Raw genomic sequence first — 19,577 nt, 5'->3', positions numbered from 1 at the left:
GTAGTGTGCGACCCCACCGCCATTTGTAAGTTTAAAGCTCCCTTGATGAGCAGTGGGCTGACGAGCCTGGGATCCCGCACCTACGCGCCGGAGTGGTACTGCACCTGGCAGATATTGGCAGCCATCGGCAACCCCAGAACACGGCCTATCCCTGCTGACGAGGGGTTAAACCCCGAAACACGTGTCCAGGGATGGTGAAGACAGCAAAGATAGCAGAAGATTGAAAGATGATGCATCGCGAACACTTTACTACATTGACCAGAGTCCTTAGGGGCGACACCGCCGGTGTGTGAGTAGTGTGCGACCCATACCCCCATTTGTAACTTTAAAGCTCCCTTGAGCAGTGGGCTGACGAGCATGGGATCCCGCACCTACACGCCGGAGTGGTACTATACCTGGCAGATATTGGCAGCCATCGGCAACCCCAGAACACGGCCTATCCCTGCTGAAGAGGGGTGAAACCCCGAAACACATGTCCAGGGATGGCGAAGACACCGAAGATAGCAGAAGATCGAAAGATGATGCATTGCAAACACTTTACTACATTGACCAGAGTCCTTAGGGGCGACACCGCCGGTGTGTGAGTAGTGTGCGACCCATACCCCCATTTGTAACTTTAAAGCTCCCTTGAGCAGTGGGCTGACGAGCCTGGGATCCCCCACCTACGCGCCGGAGTGGTACTATACCTGGCAGATATTGGCAGCCATCGGCAACCCCAGAACACGGCCTATCCCTGCTGACGAGGGGTGAAACTCCGAAACACGTGTCCAGGGATGGCGAAGACAACGAAGATAGCAGAAGATCGAAAGATGATGCATCGCGAACACTTTACTACATTGACCAGAGTCCTTAGGGGCGACACCGCCGGTGTGTGAGTAGTGTGCGACCCCACCCCCATTTGTAACCATTAGCACACTCATTGAAGGCTACTACCACAATCAGATAGGTTACCTGCTCTTACCTTCCTTCCCTGGTGTATCCCTCTTTGCATCTACTATTACCTCTGGACTTCATATCTCTCTCACCTGCTATTGTTCCTCACTGGCCGGTGGATGTAGGTGAGATGTTCATGCATTGTTCTCCTTCACTATTAATACTGATAACAGTTTTAAATCTAACAAAATGAAAGCACCAGGTCCAGACAGATTAACAGTAGAATTCTATTTCCAGTTTTCAAAAATCTGTTTTCCCATGCTATTTAAGCTGATGAATCACTTCCCTGCCTTAAATGATTCTTTTAATTCTTTTATCGGGCTATGATTTGTATTACACCTAAAAAAAGATCAAGATCTCTCTTTGTGCAAGAACTACTCACCCATTTCTCTTATTAATACGGATTGTAAAATTTTTGCCAAAGCGCTGGCCCTTACATGAAAAATTTACGAGGAGATACTTCTCATTTTTTCTGTATGCTTTGGTATGCTTTCAGTGTGATTTACAGGAGTGGTACCAGGGAACTAGCTTTCACCAGGTCCTGAAGAAGAGCCAATTAGGGGCACAGCTTAAAACATGCTGACCATTTAGGAGAATAGATTCATAACAATCTCTCTTCCTAAACAACTTCCCATAAATTTTAACCATATTGACTAGAGGTTAAAATAAACTAAGGGGTACCTATTAGGCAGGTATTTTTAAACCATATACCATCATCCCCACTCCCTTACCTTACTTAGAATAACTCCTATATCATTGTATCAGAACATCAATAAGTGCTCCCACATAAGCCGTAGGTCACAGCACGGCCAGATCTGCAGTGGATCGGGAGTAACCCAATGATGAAGCATGCCACCAAGGGGTATCCCTTGTGGGTGAGAGTTTCACAAGAAAAATAAGAGTTTTTTCCTTATTGTAGAGTTATTTTCACACCTAACTTTACTGGGTTTATGTTTGTTGGAACTATGCCTGTTAATAAACATTGCACAAAAGAGCCATTTGTTGAAGCAGGTTATCCTGGAATATCAAATGCTTGAGGATCTTGTATTGTAATTATATTAGGGAAACTCTTAAAATCAATACAAATGAAATAGGTATTAAAGTCCATCATCTTACACAAAAATGTTATCCTTTATTTTTATCTTGGCGGGGTTGCATTGAAAACAATTAAGATGATGATTTTCCCAATTGTAAACTTTTTTCTTGTGATGATGTTTATTAGAATTTCTGAAAGGTTTTTTGCTATCTTAGATAGCATATTTTCTAAGTTTCTTTGGAATGGGAAAAAATCTTCTCCACTTATCACAGCACATTTTTTGGCTAAACAAATTCAGGTTTATTTACTGGATCCTGTCTTCAACATTGGCAAGTTATGGCTCTATCTAGAGGGAGCTTTGGTTTCCCTTTTTCTCGCAAAAATATTCTTTTTATGACTAATCTACCTAAGTTTTGGTTGCCCTCTACTGTAAAACACTCTTGTTCCTTATTGAAATAATTTATGATTTCAATTCTCAACTTTTGATCAGTTTGTTTACAGTCCCATCTGGAATAATAAAGTGAAAAAGGAAAGTGGTAAAACCATATCGTAGAAAAAGTGTACGGATAAGGGCATTCTCGCCACTCCACAATTATTAAAGCTTAACGCTATTGTTTCTTATTCAGAACTATCCAGCACATACAATCTCTCAAATAATATCTTTGAAATCTGGGCAAATGAATTCTACTGCTTGCTCCGCTACTTCAAAATAAACTCTGTTTTTTTCTATAACAGATTTTTTTACACTTCAGTTTTTCTATTTAAAACCAAAGTCATTCAAAAAGATGGTGTTGTGATGCACATGCGGGGTCATACTTGTACGTGTTTTCCTATGCCCTGTTGTTTCCTCACCTTTTTCATTAGATAAATAATTTTTGATAGGGGTACGCTATGTTTGGTCTCATAGCATATTGCTAGGGAAACTTGTAGACCTCTTAATAACAATTGTTTAGAGGTCATTACTTCTAACTGGAAATCCCCCAAAAATATTTCTATTAACCGTTGGTGGAATTTACTATATCATACCCACAGATTATGACATAATACCACGGATTTAATCTGAACTACAGATACAATTTAAATGTGATAAACTGTGGCTATCAATGACCAGATATATCTCATAATGCTATTGTTAATGCTACTATGTCTTCACAAGACCACCTTTTTTGATTAATTCTATAAATGTTAAGCGTTATAATTCATGTTATATTTCACTCAGATTTTAATAGGATGATATGTTATCATTCATCACTACATTATAACTTTGCCTCAATATGTACTTGATATCCTTCTTACCTTCTTCTTTCCACCCTCTCCTTTATCCTTCTTGTTAATTCATCTTTTAACTTTCTATTTTCTTTTTTTTTTATAATATACCTCTGCATATTGCCTTTTTGGTGATTTATTCATTTTGATTTTTTTTTATCTCTCTTTATTTTGATATATTGTTCACACCCTCCTCTGTTCTTGACTATATGGCGTAGTGACTTATGTTATAATGTATTGTTTTTATTCTTCAATTAAAAAAAATAAACTAAGAAAATAAGTATGACTTGAAAAGCTATTAAGGAAAACAACATAGCAGATATTTGCACCTGCATCAGATACCTTAGCACCACCTAGCACTCAGAAAACTTAAACCATGTTTACTATTATTTGCTAAGGCAATTATGTCTAGCATGCTGCCATCTTCCAGCAACAGCCATAGAGCTGCACCGAACTCAGAATGCAACAATGACACATTTGTTTTCCTAGGTTAATTTCTGCTGCCTATTGACTACACTGCAATAAATTGATTCTAAGGCAACAAAACTCAATCCATATTTCCCTGTTTATTTTATATCCTTCTTGGAATATTGTCCTTTAGTTTGCCCATGGCTACATAGAAAAGTCTTATTGTTCTCAGAATGACCTTTTCATGGACAATCCATTCTTTCCCACAGTGGTGTTGATTCTTTTGAGTTGTGCCCCATTTAACCTTGTACCCTTGTCACGTATTACATTGTCCAAACGTTGTGCTCAGCCAAGTTATCAAATGTTCATCCACGATGCCATGTGACTTGGGTTCTGTGAGCACTCAAGGGATAGCTTGTATATAGAGTGGTAGCCATTTTATTTACAAAGGGAAGCTCTTTCGGATCACATATGGAAAAGGGTTAAAAGTCTTATTTTCTGAAAATCATCTGTACTTCTTCATAATTTGAGTTTACTTTTATCAATGCCAGTAAAATCTGGGGATCGCAGTTACCTTGGTCCGGCATGCTTGTCTTCATTCTTGCTTGGTGTGCTTCTGACTGTCATATGATCACCGCCTCCTTTACAATCATTTTCTTGTAATGAGGGGTTCCCCATTGCACCTTTCAATATTAAACCTGTTTTAATACAGAAGTTACACACAGTAAAACTATGATTAAGGTAGATTTATACAAATAGTTATAAAAAGTAACAAATCATGCTCCAACATCAATCTTATACTCTAAGGCTGTGATTACAAGTTGCTCATTATATTCCATCCGATGTGTAAACCCCTTTTCGTGCATGGGTCAGAATTACGTGTTTGAAGGTATTTAAGGCATCCAATAATTATTGGACGTGCTGAATACCTCAACTGTCTTTGAATTTTGGCAGGTCAAGCCTGCTGAAATTTTATGAGGAAAATCATAAAGTATTTGCCCTACCATCCTGACTTTGGCGTGTTAAACACCAACATCCGCATGTTATTCTCCACAAACTCATAACAGGTGTTATTTTTCACACCGGATAAATAACGTACCCCGTGGTATTGTTATTTATCAAGTGCAATAAATAATACTTAAACTCGTAATTAGGCCCCTTTAGCGATATTTAACACATTGTACACTCTGAGGCAGAAACTATTATCCAACCGCAATTCGCCTTTTCTTCATTCAAAATTGGAAGAAGGAAAGGTTGGCAGGCTTTGCCAGAATTCACTGGAACTTCTGACTGCCCTATATGAGAGAACAAATTCTTGGCTAACTCACCTTTCTCAATTGCCATCGGCATGCCTACAAAATAACTTGTAAAAGTAAAATCAGCTGTGTGTTTAATTCTACAAACACTGCAGATCAGTGAAATATTACATGTCCAACTCTTTCACTCACAGTGTAATTTCTGTTTTTATGAAAGCATTGCTTCATGCTGAATGATGATATTGCTGTGCTTTCATTTAAAAAAGAAAACCCTTGATATAATGAATACAGACAATGTATTTGCATAAAGCCTGGAAAGGCCACTTTGGGATCATACCTGCCCAACATTATAGGGCCGTTTCACCTTGATCAAGATGACAATCAGTCACTGTGGAAATTAACCTTTTTAAAATACTTCTAAATCTTCTTTGGAAGGGTAAAAAGGAACAATTCAAGTCTCTAGCCTGAAGAAATTGGAATGGATTTTTCATTTTACCTTCTCCAATATTCTGGAATGCTTTTCCCTCTATAGTAATTTTAAAATGATGGTTGTATCAATTGTGGTATGCCGCAAAAGGTGTCTTTTTCCATAATTGTTAAAAAAGAAAAAAATTGTCAATGAAACACTTTCAATTTAAAAACAAATGGATATCTGTACGAAAAACGCTTGAAGTTAAAGAGGGAACTCAATGAAAAAAATGTTCTCTTTACATTTATCTTCCGAATGATGTCCAGTCTTTATAAAATATTCTCCCCTCCTTTACTTTATCTGACATTAAGTTCCATGCACTACTTTGAAAGTACCTTTACTCTGTCCAATTACTGAATTATAGCAACACTATGCCTAAAGCAACAAGAAAACTACTTTTAAAATAAGTATAATTTAATAATTGAGTTAAAAACACTATATGATGATTATTATTATTATATTATGAGTAAATAATTCACATTAATGTACTCTTGTTTAATTTAGTGGTAGAGATAGTATAACTAATTAAAAAATTGGGTGTAACAGTTAAATTAATATTTCTTTTTAGTTTAAATATAACTAATTTGAAATAAATCAGTAACGTTTATGGCTAAAGGTAAAGGTAAACTAAGTGATGACAATTACATGAAAAATACATGAATATAATAAAATATAACATTAGGTTTATAAAGAGGCGGTACATTGTACCTTACCACATCACCCTTCCCTGTTGCTCTTGCCATCTCCAGTGCCTGTACTAGCACTGTTCATGTTCATCACTGCTTGGGGCAGCACCAATCGCAACTCCCATCTGTGCTTTTACAACTGTCAAACTGTATATGCAGGGATCCCATCTAACCAACCTTTTGTGTCTATAAAGCTCTCCTTCTACAGCTACTAGATATATTTGGAGATATGCAGAACGGATTCATGAATCGAGAGGCTTGTAAGGTATCCAAGGATGGAGAGACATATAACAGCTAGAGGCAGAACCAGCCACTTCCCTCCCAGTGTCTGATGGCCAAGTGCTTTGTAAACTGGATTATCTCTGCCACTCTTTGTGACCTTTAGAGACACAAGCAGATAGCCAGGGAAGGGATAGAATGGGGGAATGCCAGATACAGCTGGTCTGAAGAGCCAAGAAAAGGTAGAAGAAAATCCTTAGCAACCCCCTTGAGAAAGGCAGAAAAAAGAGATTATCAGCGTATTCCATTAAACAGAATCGCCAATTTTCCTATCCAGGCAAGAGGCTTTAAAGGGTCAATAGCAAGGGCAGTTAGAGGAATAAGGATGACCCACATATGGTAAAAGAAGCAGTAATTTAGGGTACTACCTCTCTTTAAGCTCAGAGTGTATTTTGCCTTACTTCCATGGACAGTGAGGAAGGAGGACAACAGACGGATAAAAAGCTTCTGAAACATATTTGATGGCATGTCATCACAATCTACTAGATCACAGGTTAGAATTAAAGTTAAAATAAGGTTTATACAATTTGTAAATGCAATACAATTAAATAAAGGTTAGGCTAAACATTGCCTTTATTCAATACAAATGTATCAAATTTGAATTAAATATTTTAAACTGAATTAATTGAATGGTTAGCATTAGACTTGCCATAATGTTCTGAATGTTTTATTGTAATTAAACAAAGAAAAGTAGAGTAATAATAACATTTGCGTTCACTTATTATAACAAGAAATACATTATTTCAGAGTTAGCAGTAGCATGGTTTTCGGAGTTATTTAGAATAATTGGTTAAATCAATTGCAGGTTAGAATATGTGTTATCACAGATGAAAGTTAATGTGATCAAATTAAATTAAAAATAAGATTAAGAAGATTGTTACCATTATTTTAAAAATGTATGGATAGTATTAGGGGACAAAGTGAAGGTAAGACATAGTAAAGTGAACAAGGTAAAGGTCATTTGAATATTATGGACAGGTGACAGAAGTGTAGCTAGGACATAGTAAAGGTGTTAAAATTAAAGCAATTCCCCTTTTAGCACTGAAAAAAGACTCAGGTGCTCTGATATAAGCTTTGAGAAGAATGAAGCATAACATAGGCACCAAACAGCATATTGTAACCTGCCACTGATACTTTATGGTATTCAAAATATAGTATCTTACTTTTAGATCTTAAAACTATATTTTTAACGGACTACAACTAAACAGTAGCAGTAAATGAGCAGCCGTCGCCTAATTTATGGGCTCTATCTCACCTCCATTTAATACAAGAGTAATCCATCCTAGTTCCCTTTATGAGTATCAAACTGGAAACCATATCCTAAATCTCCTTTGTATTAAATGAATTTGCAGGTTTTATTAACTAGAATTTGTAAATTATTATTTGATTTAATGAATTTGAGGGTATAAACGTGTGATTTTGTTTTAATTCTGTAAATTGCCTGTATACAATCCACATCAAGTACTGTATTGTAGATTGTAAAAAACACTAGGGAGAACATACACATCCCAATTTAGAAATCCCTACGAAATCTACTATTTTGACAAACAGTGACGAATTAAAGGAAATGTGACTTGAAATGACTATGTTTAAAAAAGCTTGCCTAGAGGATAGGTTAAATGAGGTTTAGCTACCACCAAAAAAATGTGTGGTTGTGACTCCATAGTAATACCACGATTTAATAAAATCCATTGTCAGGTGAAGGGTACATCGAGAAGGAATACTGTGCTCTTAACTGTATTTCAATGTTGGTGCTATTGCTCCAAAACAAAACATCTTGCTAACAGTAATCAGATGGCAAGCATTCAATAAAATCTCTGAAGAAGACAGGGACCAATTTGTTTTTAGTTCTAGGGTTTCAGCCAGGGACAGCTTGAAGACTAAATGGTGGCTAGAAGCTATAATTAACTGGGACATGGATTGTCAGAGCAGTATGTTCAAGGATCAGCACACGAGGAACCTGAATGTATATGCTGCTATTCAAAGTTATTTCAAATTACAATATCGTGCATTTTTTTGTAAAATATGAAACGGAAACAAGATTTCAATGTGTTGTTACAGACCTGTGATAAAGCTGTATCTTATAGTTAAGTACATTTCCAACAGTTCTAAAACCTAGCACACCTAAATAACTAGTTCTTTAAAGTGCCATGAGCTCAACAGTGACAGATCGGGACTAACTCTCACCACTGTGTTAAACAGAATTCATCACCCAGTACTCTGAAGTTGCTACAACATGATATGTTTCAGCAAAATGCAAAGCTCCTTAAATAAGAGTTAAACAAATAATAAAATGGCCAAATTGGTTAATGGTAAACTTGACTAATCCAAGTATACTATCACATTCACATCCATAGGTGTATCCTCCATATGAGATAGACACCCTTTTGCGTTACACAACTTTTCGGATCACAGAATATTTCAAAAAGAGGTTGTAAAACTCTTCATTACCCTGGAAATGGCAATAAAAGAAAACCAATCCTGTAATCCCACCTGTGGTCCTACACCAACTACATTATATTGAGGCATAAGCAAGTAAATATGTGCCTTTCTTAGCTAAGCATATACCTAATGCACACAGTTGTCTCGATTCTACTGATCCAAACAAATACATGTCCATCACAAGCTGCATGAAAACACATATCTTTTAATAGCAAGTCACAAAGGAGATCAAAGTAATCTTAAGATCACAGGACAGCAGAAAGGTTGTTAGTTTGGAGTGCAGGACACACCTATCTTCCACTATGAGAAAGTAGTAGGAATCAAAGGCAGAGGGAGAAGTCAAGGTGACTTTTGCAAAACATGTCTTGGTCTGAATCGATGATTTGGCAGTCCCATGTAATGAGACACCCTTACCATGTTTCAGGGCACCAAGTGAGCCATATCATGGCCAGTAAAATTAACATTTAAATTCATAAACTCAGTAATGTAGTGGAGGATTTCAGACACATTTCAAGCAACCCTAAACGGGACAAAGTCTGTTGTAGTGATTGTAGTTATCAGAAAGATCAAGATTAATATCCACACCTGATTGATGTCCGACAATCAGGGGTTATGTATCCTTCCTCAAAAAAGGAAAAGGAAGACAGGTAGGAAGAACAATATGGAGTGCCATGTTGGAAGAAGAGATCCATTTAAGCTTGAACCCTGAACACAAATGAAGCACACACTTGCAAAGGACAATTCTTAGAAAAGGATGCTTGGACATCAGTATGTCTATATGCCCATGACATTTGACCAGTGTCGTTGCCACCTGGATCACAACCTTAAGCTCAAGGAATTTTAAAAGGACCATTCTGTATTATGTCATAAAAATCTGAAATTCCAAGCAAATATCTTCAAAAAATGCAACATTCCAGAATCAGTATTCTTGGTGATTGTTAGAGATGTAGGGTCTGGGTAAAAAGCACTACACTGGATGGCCCCTTTTAAAGAACTTCAGGAGAGACTGACATACATTTTACCGTAGAGAAGGTGACCAGAAGATGGCTTGCCCAAGATTACTTTCCTCAAAAGCTGACTCCCAAGCCCTTCAGTGATCACAATTTCTCACCTTAGCTCTCAAAATACTTTATTGGCAGTTTACTGGTCTCTAGACATGGCCATTACCAAAACCAAAACAAAACGCTACTATAACTTTGGGGTACTAAACAAAGAATTACAATCCTTTGAACCGCTACCAGGGCAGAAACAAAGAAAAAAAGTTAAAACTCACAAAACTATTAAGTTAAAACAAAGAGTATTTTATTTTAATCAAAAACAGAGTATGGACGTTACAATTTAAAACCAATTTGTTGGCTGGTGTTCTCAAAAAATAGCCACCAGAAGGCATCACTGCATTTTAAGCGCTGAAATAAAGCAATGCCACCAGTTTTAAAAAATAATTTTGGGAAAACGCTGTCCTTTAAAACCATGGGTTCAATGACATTTTGTAGTCAATGTTTTGCTTTTGAGGAAACTCCTCACAACTTCGGGTCCACAGTAAAATGTCCAGTTACATCTGCTCCCAGGGTTCCCTCAAATGTAGTGCTTTTCTACACTTCAAAAACACAGGAGAAAATTTGGATGTGGGACTGCCGAAGAAAACATCTAGCTGCTGTTGGTATGCTTGGTTTCATTCAGGTGGGCACAGGTCTAGTATTTAACTAACTCTGGTAATCTAGGAGAGCCATTACTTCTAGGTAGACATTGGTCATTATACAGGAGTAGCTTCAGGGGGTGGTGTTTTACTAAATGTTTTATTTAGTAAATAGTTGGGTACAGGAGATTTCAGTCAGGTATGGAAAGGTGTCTGAACCACGAAGGAGCCACATCATAGCTTGAATCCAATGAATTAAATGTGTATAATTTGTATAATTTTTTCAACATACACATACACATTTAATTCATTGGATTCAGGCTATGATGTGGCTGTGCAGCTTGGTGGAGCCAATGTTGGCTCCTTCGTGGTTCAGTAATGTTGCAGCGCAATAGGATGAAGCGCGGAGCAAGTCTTGCACACAGTAAATGTTTGAACAGAACAATTTGGTTTAATATGCTTCTAAAATGGATCGCGAAACAAAGGTGTGCATCTCATCCTTATTGAACTCATTGCATAGAAAGGTGTCTGTCAGATTTCACCTGGGATTTTAAAATATTCACTTAGATAAAAACACACACTCTTCTGTTTTGAGGGTCTTAAAACATGGGTATTTTACAAAATACTGTGTTTAAAGTACCCCCTCACAATCCACACTCCTTTCCCTTAGCATTGACCTTTAAGCCCCCCCATGCGCTGCTTCTCGTAATAATTAACATGATATGTCAGCGTGATTGTCGGACAATCTGAAGCTCATACCCTCACCACCCCAGTCTTACTGATAAAGCTACGCACTTGTTCCCTTTGTCATTACTGAGGCAGCAGGAGGCTAGCTACCTCAAACCTCAGAGCAGATTTGCTGTTACAGCGACTCAAAGCAAAGCAAGACACTTCTGTCAAAGGTTCTTCTTCGGACAGATGGGAATTTTTCCAGCAAGAACTATTCTATCTTATTCTATTATAATCATGTCTCTACTGTCTTGAGAGTGCTGGGCCAGCAAGAGCATGTAAAGGTTGAACTCAGATGTGATTGTGAAATCCCATAACAAATCCAGGGACAGTTCCCACATATTCTCCATCCAGTTTTACTGCAATATTACCCAGTCCCTCTTTCCTAACAGATCAATAATTCTCAAAACAAGATCACAGAACTTTGTTCTTCAGTTTTGAAAAAAAAAGCCGAGCTAAGAGTTTATTAGAATTGCATATTTGTCTGCCCCCAACTCCTCCCAATACTCACCCTCTTCCCCCCCCCCCCCCCCCCCAAGATAATTCCATCCCATTTCCTTATGCCACATCTGCCTCCTTTACAAACAGTGGTTCCTTCAGACAACTATATTGCTTCTCATCGAGGCTGAACAGGATGTTTTGATCTGGGAGATAGTTTCAGTGAAAGGAAAGGTGTTGTTCAGAGAGGGATTTCATCAGTGTCTATTGGTCACATCATTACCTTTTCCTATATGTAAACTTATTTTATAAAATGCTATTGCCCAATATCACAGCCCCCAGTCATGGTTTAGTTTATGAGCAATTTCTGGCATTGAAGAATGTGGGTATGAGCTTCCTTTGATTTTGGGGCATGACAGAAGCTGTTTCATTCTTTTACATATTAGGGAACTTCAATAAAAATGGTAAAAAGTGTATATGATTCAACTCAAAAGCTTTCAAAGCAACCCATTAATTTCTTGATTACAAGAGCACCTTCTGAGGCGGGGGTTTATAGTTCATATTCTTTGGCCCACTCTCATAGCACAGAGTTAGTAAGTTTATTGTTTGTAGTTAATTAAAACCTTTACAATTTTGTTGCATAAAAACAAATTATTTAGCGGTAAAATGTACAAACTAACAGGATGATTAAAATAAAAATTTCTGTAATATCTATGTAGGTAATATTATTCTGAATAAAATTACAATGTCTCAATTCATAGTACTTCACACTTCGGTTTTGTACCTTTTTCTCTCCTTTTTCTCGGTGTTCACGATTAACTGCGATGCCTTTTGACAAAATCTGGCAGCCCTGCAAGCTGTCTGCAGCTGGTGGCTGTTCAGTGCTAGCATGACGGCCTGGCGGCATGATCTAATTTGAAAGAGCAGGAATATGTGGAGTAGATAATTACATCTGAAAGTCCTCAAAGACGGACAAATACACAATATATGCATCAGTGATTCTTCCATTTGGCCACAAAATCTACAGGCAGAAGTCGGCCATGTTTGTTTCCATGGGGGTGTCTGGTCTTTTAAAATGAAAGATCCCAGCCGTAAACTTAGTAGTGTTTTTTGGGTGGCTGGAGTTATATGGTTGACTAAGTAAGGTTGAGGCTCCATTTTCTCATACATGGCCAGCACCGTCCAACCATGTTTTTTCTTCGCTAATGCTGCTTTATCTGTTATCCAAGATCTTTGCTTTGCCGCCCCATTGGCTGCTTATTTGAAGGCTGCAAACGTTTGGTTGCTATTCCATGCCTTTTGCATTTTGAGGTTTGACAATGCATTCTCCAATATTTTTTTCCAGGCGTTTTTCGCCTTTGTCTGGTTGTTCATCTCAGTCCAACAGAGGCCCATGAGTGTGTCCTCTTGTGCTACCCTTAATTTGCAACCTGTTTTTAGTGCAGCCGCTTGTCTGACTTGGTACTGATTTGATAGACCAAATTCCAAGCGTATCTGCGCTTGGGATACGAATCTCGGGATCCGAAAAATTTATTTGAACAACATTGATTGGTGTGTTCAGGAAATTTGCGTCTTTTCCTTTATACAATTCTGACCCGTATGTAAGAGATGGTAAGAACTTCGCCGCGATTACCTTTAACAGGTGTGAATTAGATGGGCATTTCAATTTCGTTTTTAATAAATTTAGAGCGAACCGTAGTTTATTTGCCTGCGCCTTTCTATATGATTGATGCTCTTTCAGACTCCACCTGGCGTCGACTACTACTCCCAGATATTTATAGGAGGGGGTCTGCTCTATTATGTTGCCTGCTATGTGCCATTTAAAGGATTTCCTCCCTGCCTGTGAGGCGAAACAGACGATCTTCGTTTTTTTGTAGTTAATTTGTAAGCCTTGTGCAACGATGTACTCATAGAGCTTCGAGATGGAACGTTGTAGGCCCAACGGGGTCTGACTACAAAGTACGATGTCATCTGCGTACTGTATGCTCCTAATTTTGTGGTGGGCCAGTTTCGGTGGATCACTTTGTGTCTCTGCAATGCACTTGTCCAAGTCCGCAGTGAAGATGTTGAAAAGAGTTGGTGCCAGTACACAGCCCTGCTTGAGGCCTACATGGGTGGGGATTTTTTCTGTTCTTTTATCGCCATTGCCTAGTTTTATTCTAACCCAGGTGGATGAATATAGGTTTATGATGGCCTGCAACAGCTTTGATGGTATTCCCCAATTGGCCATCTTTTGCCATAGTGCCTCCCTCGGAACTGTGTCGAACGCCGCTTTGAGGTCTACAAAGCACGTATACAGCTTAGTTGACTTTTCCCTTGCTTTATCCACCAAGAGGTTTAGCGCCAGCAAGTTGCATGATGTATTAGTTCCCGGTCTAAAACCCGTCTGCGTGATCGGCAGGATCTTATTTGCGCTAACCCAGACTTACAAGGCCCTCAGAAGGTTCGAAGCATAAATTTTGGCCTCAACATCTATAAGCGCAATAAGGCGGTAATTGGCTGGATCGGACCTTATACCTGCCTTGAAGATAGGATGCAAAATGCTACCTCTCCATGACTGGGGAATACTCCCGGTCTGGAATACATTGTTGTATAGTGGGGTGAGATATTCTGCCCAAAAATCTTGATCTTGTTTAAAAAGTCCATTCGGTAAACTGTTTGGGCCTGGTGCACCTTTAGACCTCAAGTTTTTAAGTACCATAGCTACTTGGGATGGCGTTATCCAGTTTTCATCGAATTGTGGGTCATCTTCTTGCTTTTTATTTGGATGAGTGGACTGCTGGTGTGGCCTCCATGCTGGAGTGTTGTTGCTTTGTGATTTCTCTAAATGCTGAATCCACTCTTTCTCAAGTATGTTTGCATTGAAAATCTGGGCCGCTCCATTTGCAACTTTGTTTATTTCTGCCCAAAAGTTCCTATTGTTATTTGATTTACTGGAAGCTAGTAGTGATTGCCAGATGTCTGTTTAGTGTTTGGATTTTTCCGACCAAACGTCTTCTTTATATTTTTGCCTTAGTTTAAAGATTTGTCTGGCCGTGTCTTCTCCATTTATCTTGGCTGTTGCTTGTAGCTTTCTGATTTCTTGATTTAGGATCCTTTTCTTGCTCGCTATGGGGCCCAGAAACACTTGAGGTGCTTTACATGTTTTCCTTTTGTGACTATAGGTTCGATGGCCAAATCTCTCAATTAATCTTATAGTCAATCTTTTCCAATTTTCCTGGTAGATGGATGGGTCTTCACCCTTCGCTTATGTATGGACACTTTTCAGATACGTCATTATCTCTTTGATGTTATTTCCGTTCCATACTAGTATCTTAAGGTTATAGAGACTTGGAGATTCAGTCAGGGTTTTGAATGTTGGGGCCTATGTATGTTGGATACTAAATCCGAAAGCTTGCAAACTGTGATCACTCTCCAATTTGTGGATTATTTTGTAGGTGGTGATGGTTTGTAAAATCTCTAGATCCATGAGGGTATAGTCGAGCACTGATTTGGTCAGTTTGGCGATCCTAGTTGCGGATGCTGGTTGATCTTGTGGAAAACGCCAGTTCAAGGTGATCATGCCAACCTCAGCAAACATTAGAGCACACTGTTGACCGATCTTATCCTTTTTTTGCTGGCTTGTTATAATCCTCGGGATAGGTTGGCCGTTCCGTTTATTTTGGTACATTGTATGTGCGTGGTCCTTTTGAAGCAAGAACATATTCAGGTCACCCGACGCAACTAGCCCAGCCTGCGGGTAGATGGATTTCATTGATTTAATGAGGGCTTTTAGGGTCAGAATTTTCTCCACTTTTTCCTTGGGGTCTGGATGTAAATATATATTACAGATTATCATTGACAAAGGGTCTTGCGCTCTCTGCAGTCCATTGCCAGGGTCTTGCATCAACTCAATTTTGATACACTGGATCCATTGTTGTCCTGTGTCGATGGTAACGTAGGTCCAAGGGATACCGGTGTTCAAATAGATCGATAGACCTCCGGCTGCCCTTCCCGAAGGGCCTTTTTTGTTGGCGTGTAGTTGGATTTCTTAAAACTGTCTATATGCTGAGAAGACGTTAACCAGGTTTCTTGTAGTAGAATAATGTCGAATTGTTTTAGGAATTACATTAATTCTGAATCGTTGGCTTTACCCCCAGACTGTTGATATTCCACGAGCAGGCTTTCAGAGTTGGTTTTCGTGCTTCCGCCATCCTTGCATCCAATGTGTTTTGCATTGGGGGTAGTATTTTCCGGCATTCTTTGAATCCCCCTAACTGGCCTTGATGGATGATACGTAGATTGGCCCATCCCCCCTTAACGGTGTCCATGCCGCCAATGGCTCCCCGGAGAATTCCGACTTCTAATTTAGATGTTTTTTCTGCCAACATGGATAATGGGCCTGGGTATCTTTCTGGCGGCACAGGTCTGATTTCAATGCCCCAAATGGCGAACTCTTCTCTGTGTCGCCAAACTTATTTGGCTGTTTCGGGGTCCTTCCAAGTTGCCACTGTCATTTCTCTCCCGTTTGTGTTGGGAATTATTTTAAATTCGATACTTTCTATATGGTCTGAGTTCACATGTTTTAACGTCTCAAACAAGTTAGAGAGTTTGATTACAGCACTCCGGTTGAGAATGTCATGCTTCCCCCTTGAATTGTAGTGCGGTATTATTTCTTGGGTTATGGATCCTGCAGGATAGGGTGCTTCTAGCTTCTCTTTCTGATTTGTGAGCCAGATATGATTGTTTGCATTTGATGGTCTAGCCGGGCTGCCCTGATTTTGGACATTCGCCTGAATTACAGGCTCGATTACAAAGATAGCCTGCTGAGATCTTGGATCCGTCAGAGCTTGTGAGGTGGATCTATGTTGTTGCTCCATTGCAGGGAAAATTTCTTTTGGTATCGTCACCATTTTCGGAAAATAATGTGAGATGTTTTTCTGTTGTACGTGCAGCTTCTGCACAGGAGGGCCGACTGCCGGTTGCCTGGTCATTTGGGCTTGTGTTAAAATTGGGACGTTTTGGCTCTATATGTTGACTATTGGTTTAACATCCAAGGGCGGAAACATAGTTGGTGATATGAGCCCACAGTCCACTTGTTCTGCTGTGTTCGCCTTTGGCAACTCTTTGCGATTCGACCCTTGCGATGTTGTTCCTGAGATTGTATTTGGGTTGATAATTATTATAGGATCTTTTTTTTCCCTGGTGCTTATTGTGTCTAGATTTCTTCAGTCTCTTGCGTTCACGCTTTGTCAGTGGGATGATCTGAGTTTGTGGCCCGTTGGATGTTATCCCCGGATCTTGCCTCCCCGGGTTTTCCGGCTCATCCATGCCTCTGTTGGATTTATTCCCGTTAATTTGGGTAACTTCTTTCCCTGTGTTGACTGGCTCCAGGATACCTTTTTGGGGATGTGTTGTGGCATCGATGATTTCTGTCCGGGTGATCGAGGGGTGATGTATTGGACTGTTGGCCATTTGGTCCACCCTTGCGTCTTCAGTATATGATACAACTCTACCGGTTGAGCTTGACGAGTTTCGGGATAGGTGCCTATACCTGGAATTTCAGAGGAATTATGGGCAGCATTTGGTTTATTTTGTACCTCTACCAGAATGTCTGCTAAGATGGCCGGTAACACTTTGAGCTGGTTCATTGTTTCAAAACACTGACATTCGTGGTACGTAGTATGCAGGTCTTTCTGTACCCGTTCAATGAACGAATTTAACTTAAGGATCTTTTTGTCTATGCCCACCACGTGTGAAGCTAAGGTTTGCAGAATATCTATCTGTAACTCCAACTTTTCAGAATGTTGGAGTAGTGCTGGAGATGGTTTCCATGATGTTTAAGAACGGCGGCCACAATGGTGCGTGAGCTGGTAAACTATTTTCTGATAGGTATCTCTGTTCTTGGGGACTACTCTGGTCTTTGTCCCTTAATTTGTTCCTTGCTGAACCTAGAGCTCGTGGGACTCGTGAGTCTAGTAGATCTCGTCGGTCTCCACCCGGACCCGTATCTGGGATAGGTGTTTGATTAGTTATTCTGTTCCTTTGCTCAAGGGACTTTGGTGAAGCTGTGTTACTTGATGGGGAAATGTTAAAGTGCAGAGGGAAAAGCCCGGACGGGCGATTTGATGTTTTTCTGTTGATCATTTGGCTGGATGTTGTAAAACAGGCACCGGAGGAAATGAATACCTCCTGCGAATCTAGACATGCAGAGATTTTTGGCGTGATGGTATACTTTTTTTGTGCCTCTGTGTCTGGCGAGCCACCCTTTGGCTGAGTTTGGGTGTTATTTAACTTCCTTTCGTCTATGGGCTTATCCTTGTTATCATTTTCTGTTATGACCTTGTCCAGAAGATCCTTGTTGTCCATTCTCTGAGCTGATTGAATGTCAGCCCCGTGATCATAATCCACCGGGCCAAAGTATGAGCCTAGACTTAAAGAGCGCCGTGTATCTGGTGCAATTGGTGCATTGGGTGTTTCCATTATACCCACGGTGCGCTCAACACTTGGCGAAATGTCAGAGTTGGTCTTGCAATCTTCCTCCCTTGTATTTATCTGTGCCTTCACCGTATGTTGATTTGTCATATTGTTTGAATATCTTTGGAGATTTTCCCAGGGAATGTTGTCTAGTCTCTTGAGGAGTGTTGCTCTGTGTGTTATTCTGGAGCTGCCGGGCTTTGGTTGATGAAGTCGCCGACTGAGACTGAGACATTTTTTTAATACTGATAACGGTCTTTGAATTCGGTTCATGTGACGCTGGCGGCGCGGATGGTGTGGCTCAGATTAAAAAGTCTGTGATCTTGGCGTTTCTAGTGCCGGCGGTCTTCAATGGCCTTTTGATGGTGAAGGCGATGACTGTGGAGTCTGGCGCCTCTGGAGTGTCCTCTGATGTATCCTCGTCGGATGAGTGAGTGAGTTCTTCACTCATTTTCCTGTGAAGTGGTTTTCTTATGCTTGCTTTGGGTAAGGGGACTGTTCTAAGTCTCCCTGATCTCATGGTGAGATATAGGGTATTTTAAGGAAAACCCACCCCCCTCTCCTTTCGGCCTCGCAAAACCCTGGGTACGTGCACGTACAAGGGTGGGCAGGAGTGAGCAGGGCTGTGCTCTGTGCTCAAAGTGCTGGTTGATTTTTTGAGGAGAGTTTGCACCGGAGCCAAAGAGCCAGAACTTGATAGGTAGACAATAAGCAGGTCCCAGCCGGAACGCAAGTATCAATAATAGTTAATCAGCCCAACTACAAACATCCCCTTTGTTTAATCTTGAGCTCAGCAAAGGCAGAGTAAGATGGAAAGATGCTGTGGAAAACTGATGGATCACTAATGAGTCACTGGCAGCTTCAAGAAGTTCCAAAACCAAGTCATACAATGTTACGAATAGTAGCAAAGTTTTCGAGAGGAGAGCGCCTTTACGCGCAGCCTCCGACTCTCGAGAAATGTAAATGAAATACCTGGAGAGGTGCAAAGAAGCAATGCCGCAAGAGGACCTCCGCGCCACTGTAGGGAAGTGGGAAGTGCGACTGCATACCGTCTGTATACTGAAAAATCCCCTCAAGAGGGGAGCGCCTTCAGCTGCCTTCTCCAACTCTCGAGAGTGCTTAGGGAGATCGTGTGCAGCGTTTCGCTAGCTGGCGGCAGTTGTCGCAACTCAGGAGCTGCCGCGTCTTTCCAGCAGCGGTTGCCGCGTTTCACTGACGGTGGACGCCGCAACTTAGGGGCGGTTGCTGCTGTGTCTTTCTGGCTGTTGCCGCGTTTTCACTAGCATTTCACCGGCGGCAGCTCTCCGTACTCTCCGCGCTCTCCGTGCTCGCTTTAGCCGGGAGCGATGTATCCACAACGGCTAAGCGAGTGATGTCTGGCAGTTGACGCAGGATCCGCAATTTCCAATGTTGCGGGTCAATGCAGGTCAGTGGCAACGACGGAGGCTGGGGATACGCCGTATTCAATTCGGAAAGCAATTCAATTCAATTCAGAAGGCAGGATCAAATAATTCACAGAGATTCTGGCACCATGTCATACACA

General features: G+C 40.3%; 1 protein-coding gene across 1 annotated transcript in view; it reads right to left on the bottom strand.

Annotated features, from left to right (window-relative positions):
• The window catches only part of DNAAF1 (dynein axonemal assembly factor 1), a 485,669-nt gene that overhangs the window by 321,802 nt on the left and 144,290 nt on the right, over positions 1–19,577 (bottom strand). Inside the window, exon 12 of the mRNA XM_086945201.1 lies at positions 4,218–4,341. Coding sequence (XP_086801327.1) covers positions 4,218–4,341 — 124 coding nt within the window. The remainder of the gene's footprint in view (positions 1–4,217; positions 4,342–19,577) is intronic.

The sequence above is a fragment of the Lissotriton vulgaris genome, chromosome 12 (genome assembly GCF_964263255.1).
Source record: "Lissotriton vulgaris chromosome 12, aLisVul1.2, whole genome shotgun sequence".
Classification (NCBI taxonomy): domain Eukaryota; kingdom Metazoa; phylum Chordata; class Amphibia; order Caudata; family Salamandridae; genus Lissotriton; species Lissotriton vulgaris.
The sequence above is the reverse complement of the archived record's forward strand: the minus strand, read 5'-3'. Positions and strand labels throughout refer to the sequence as shown.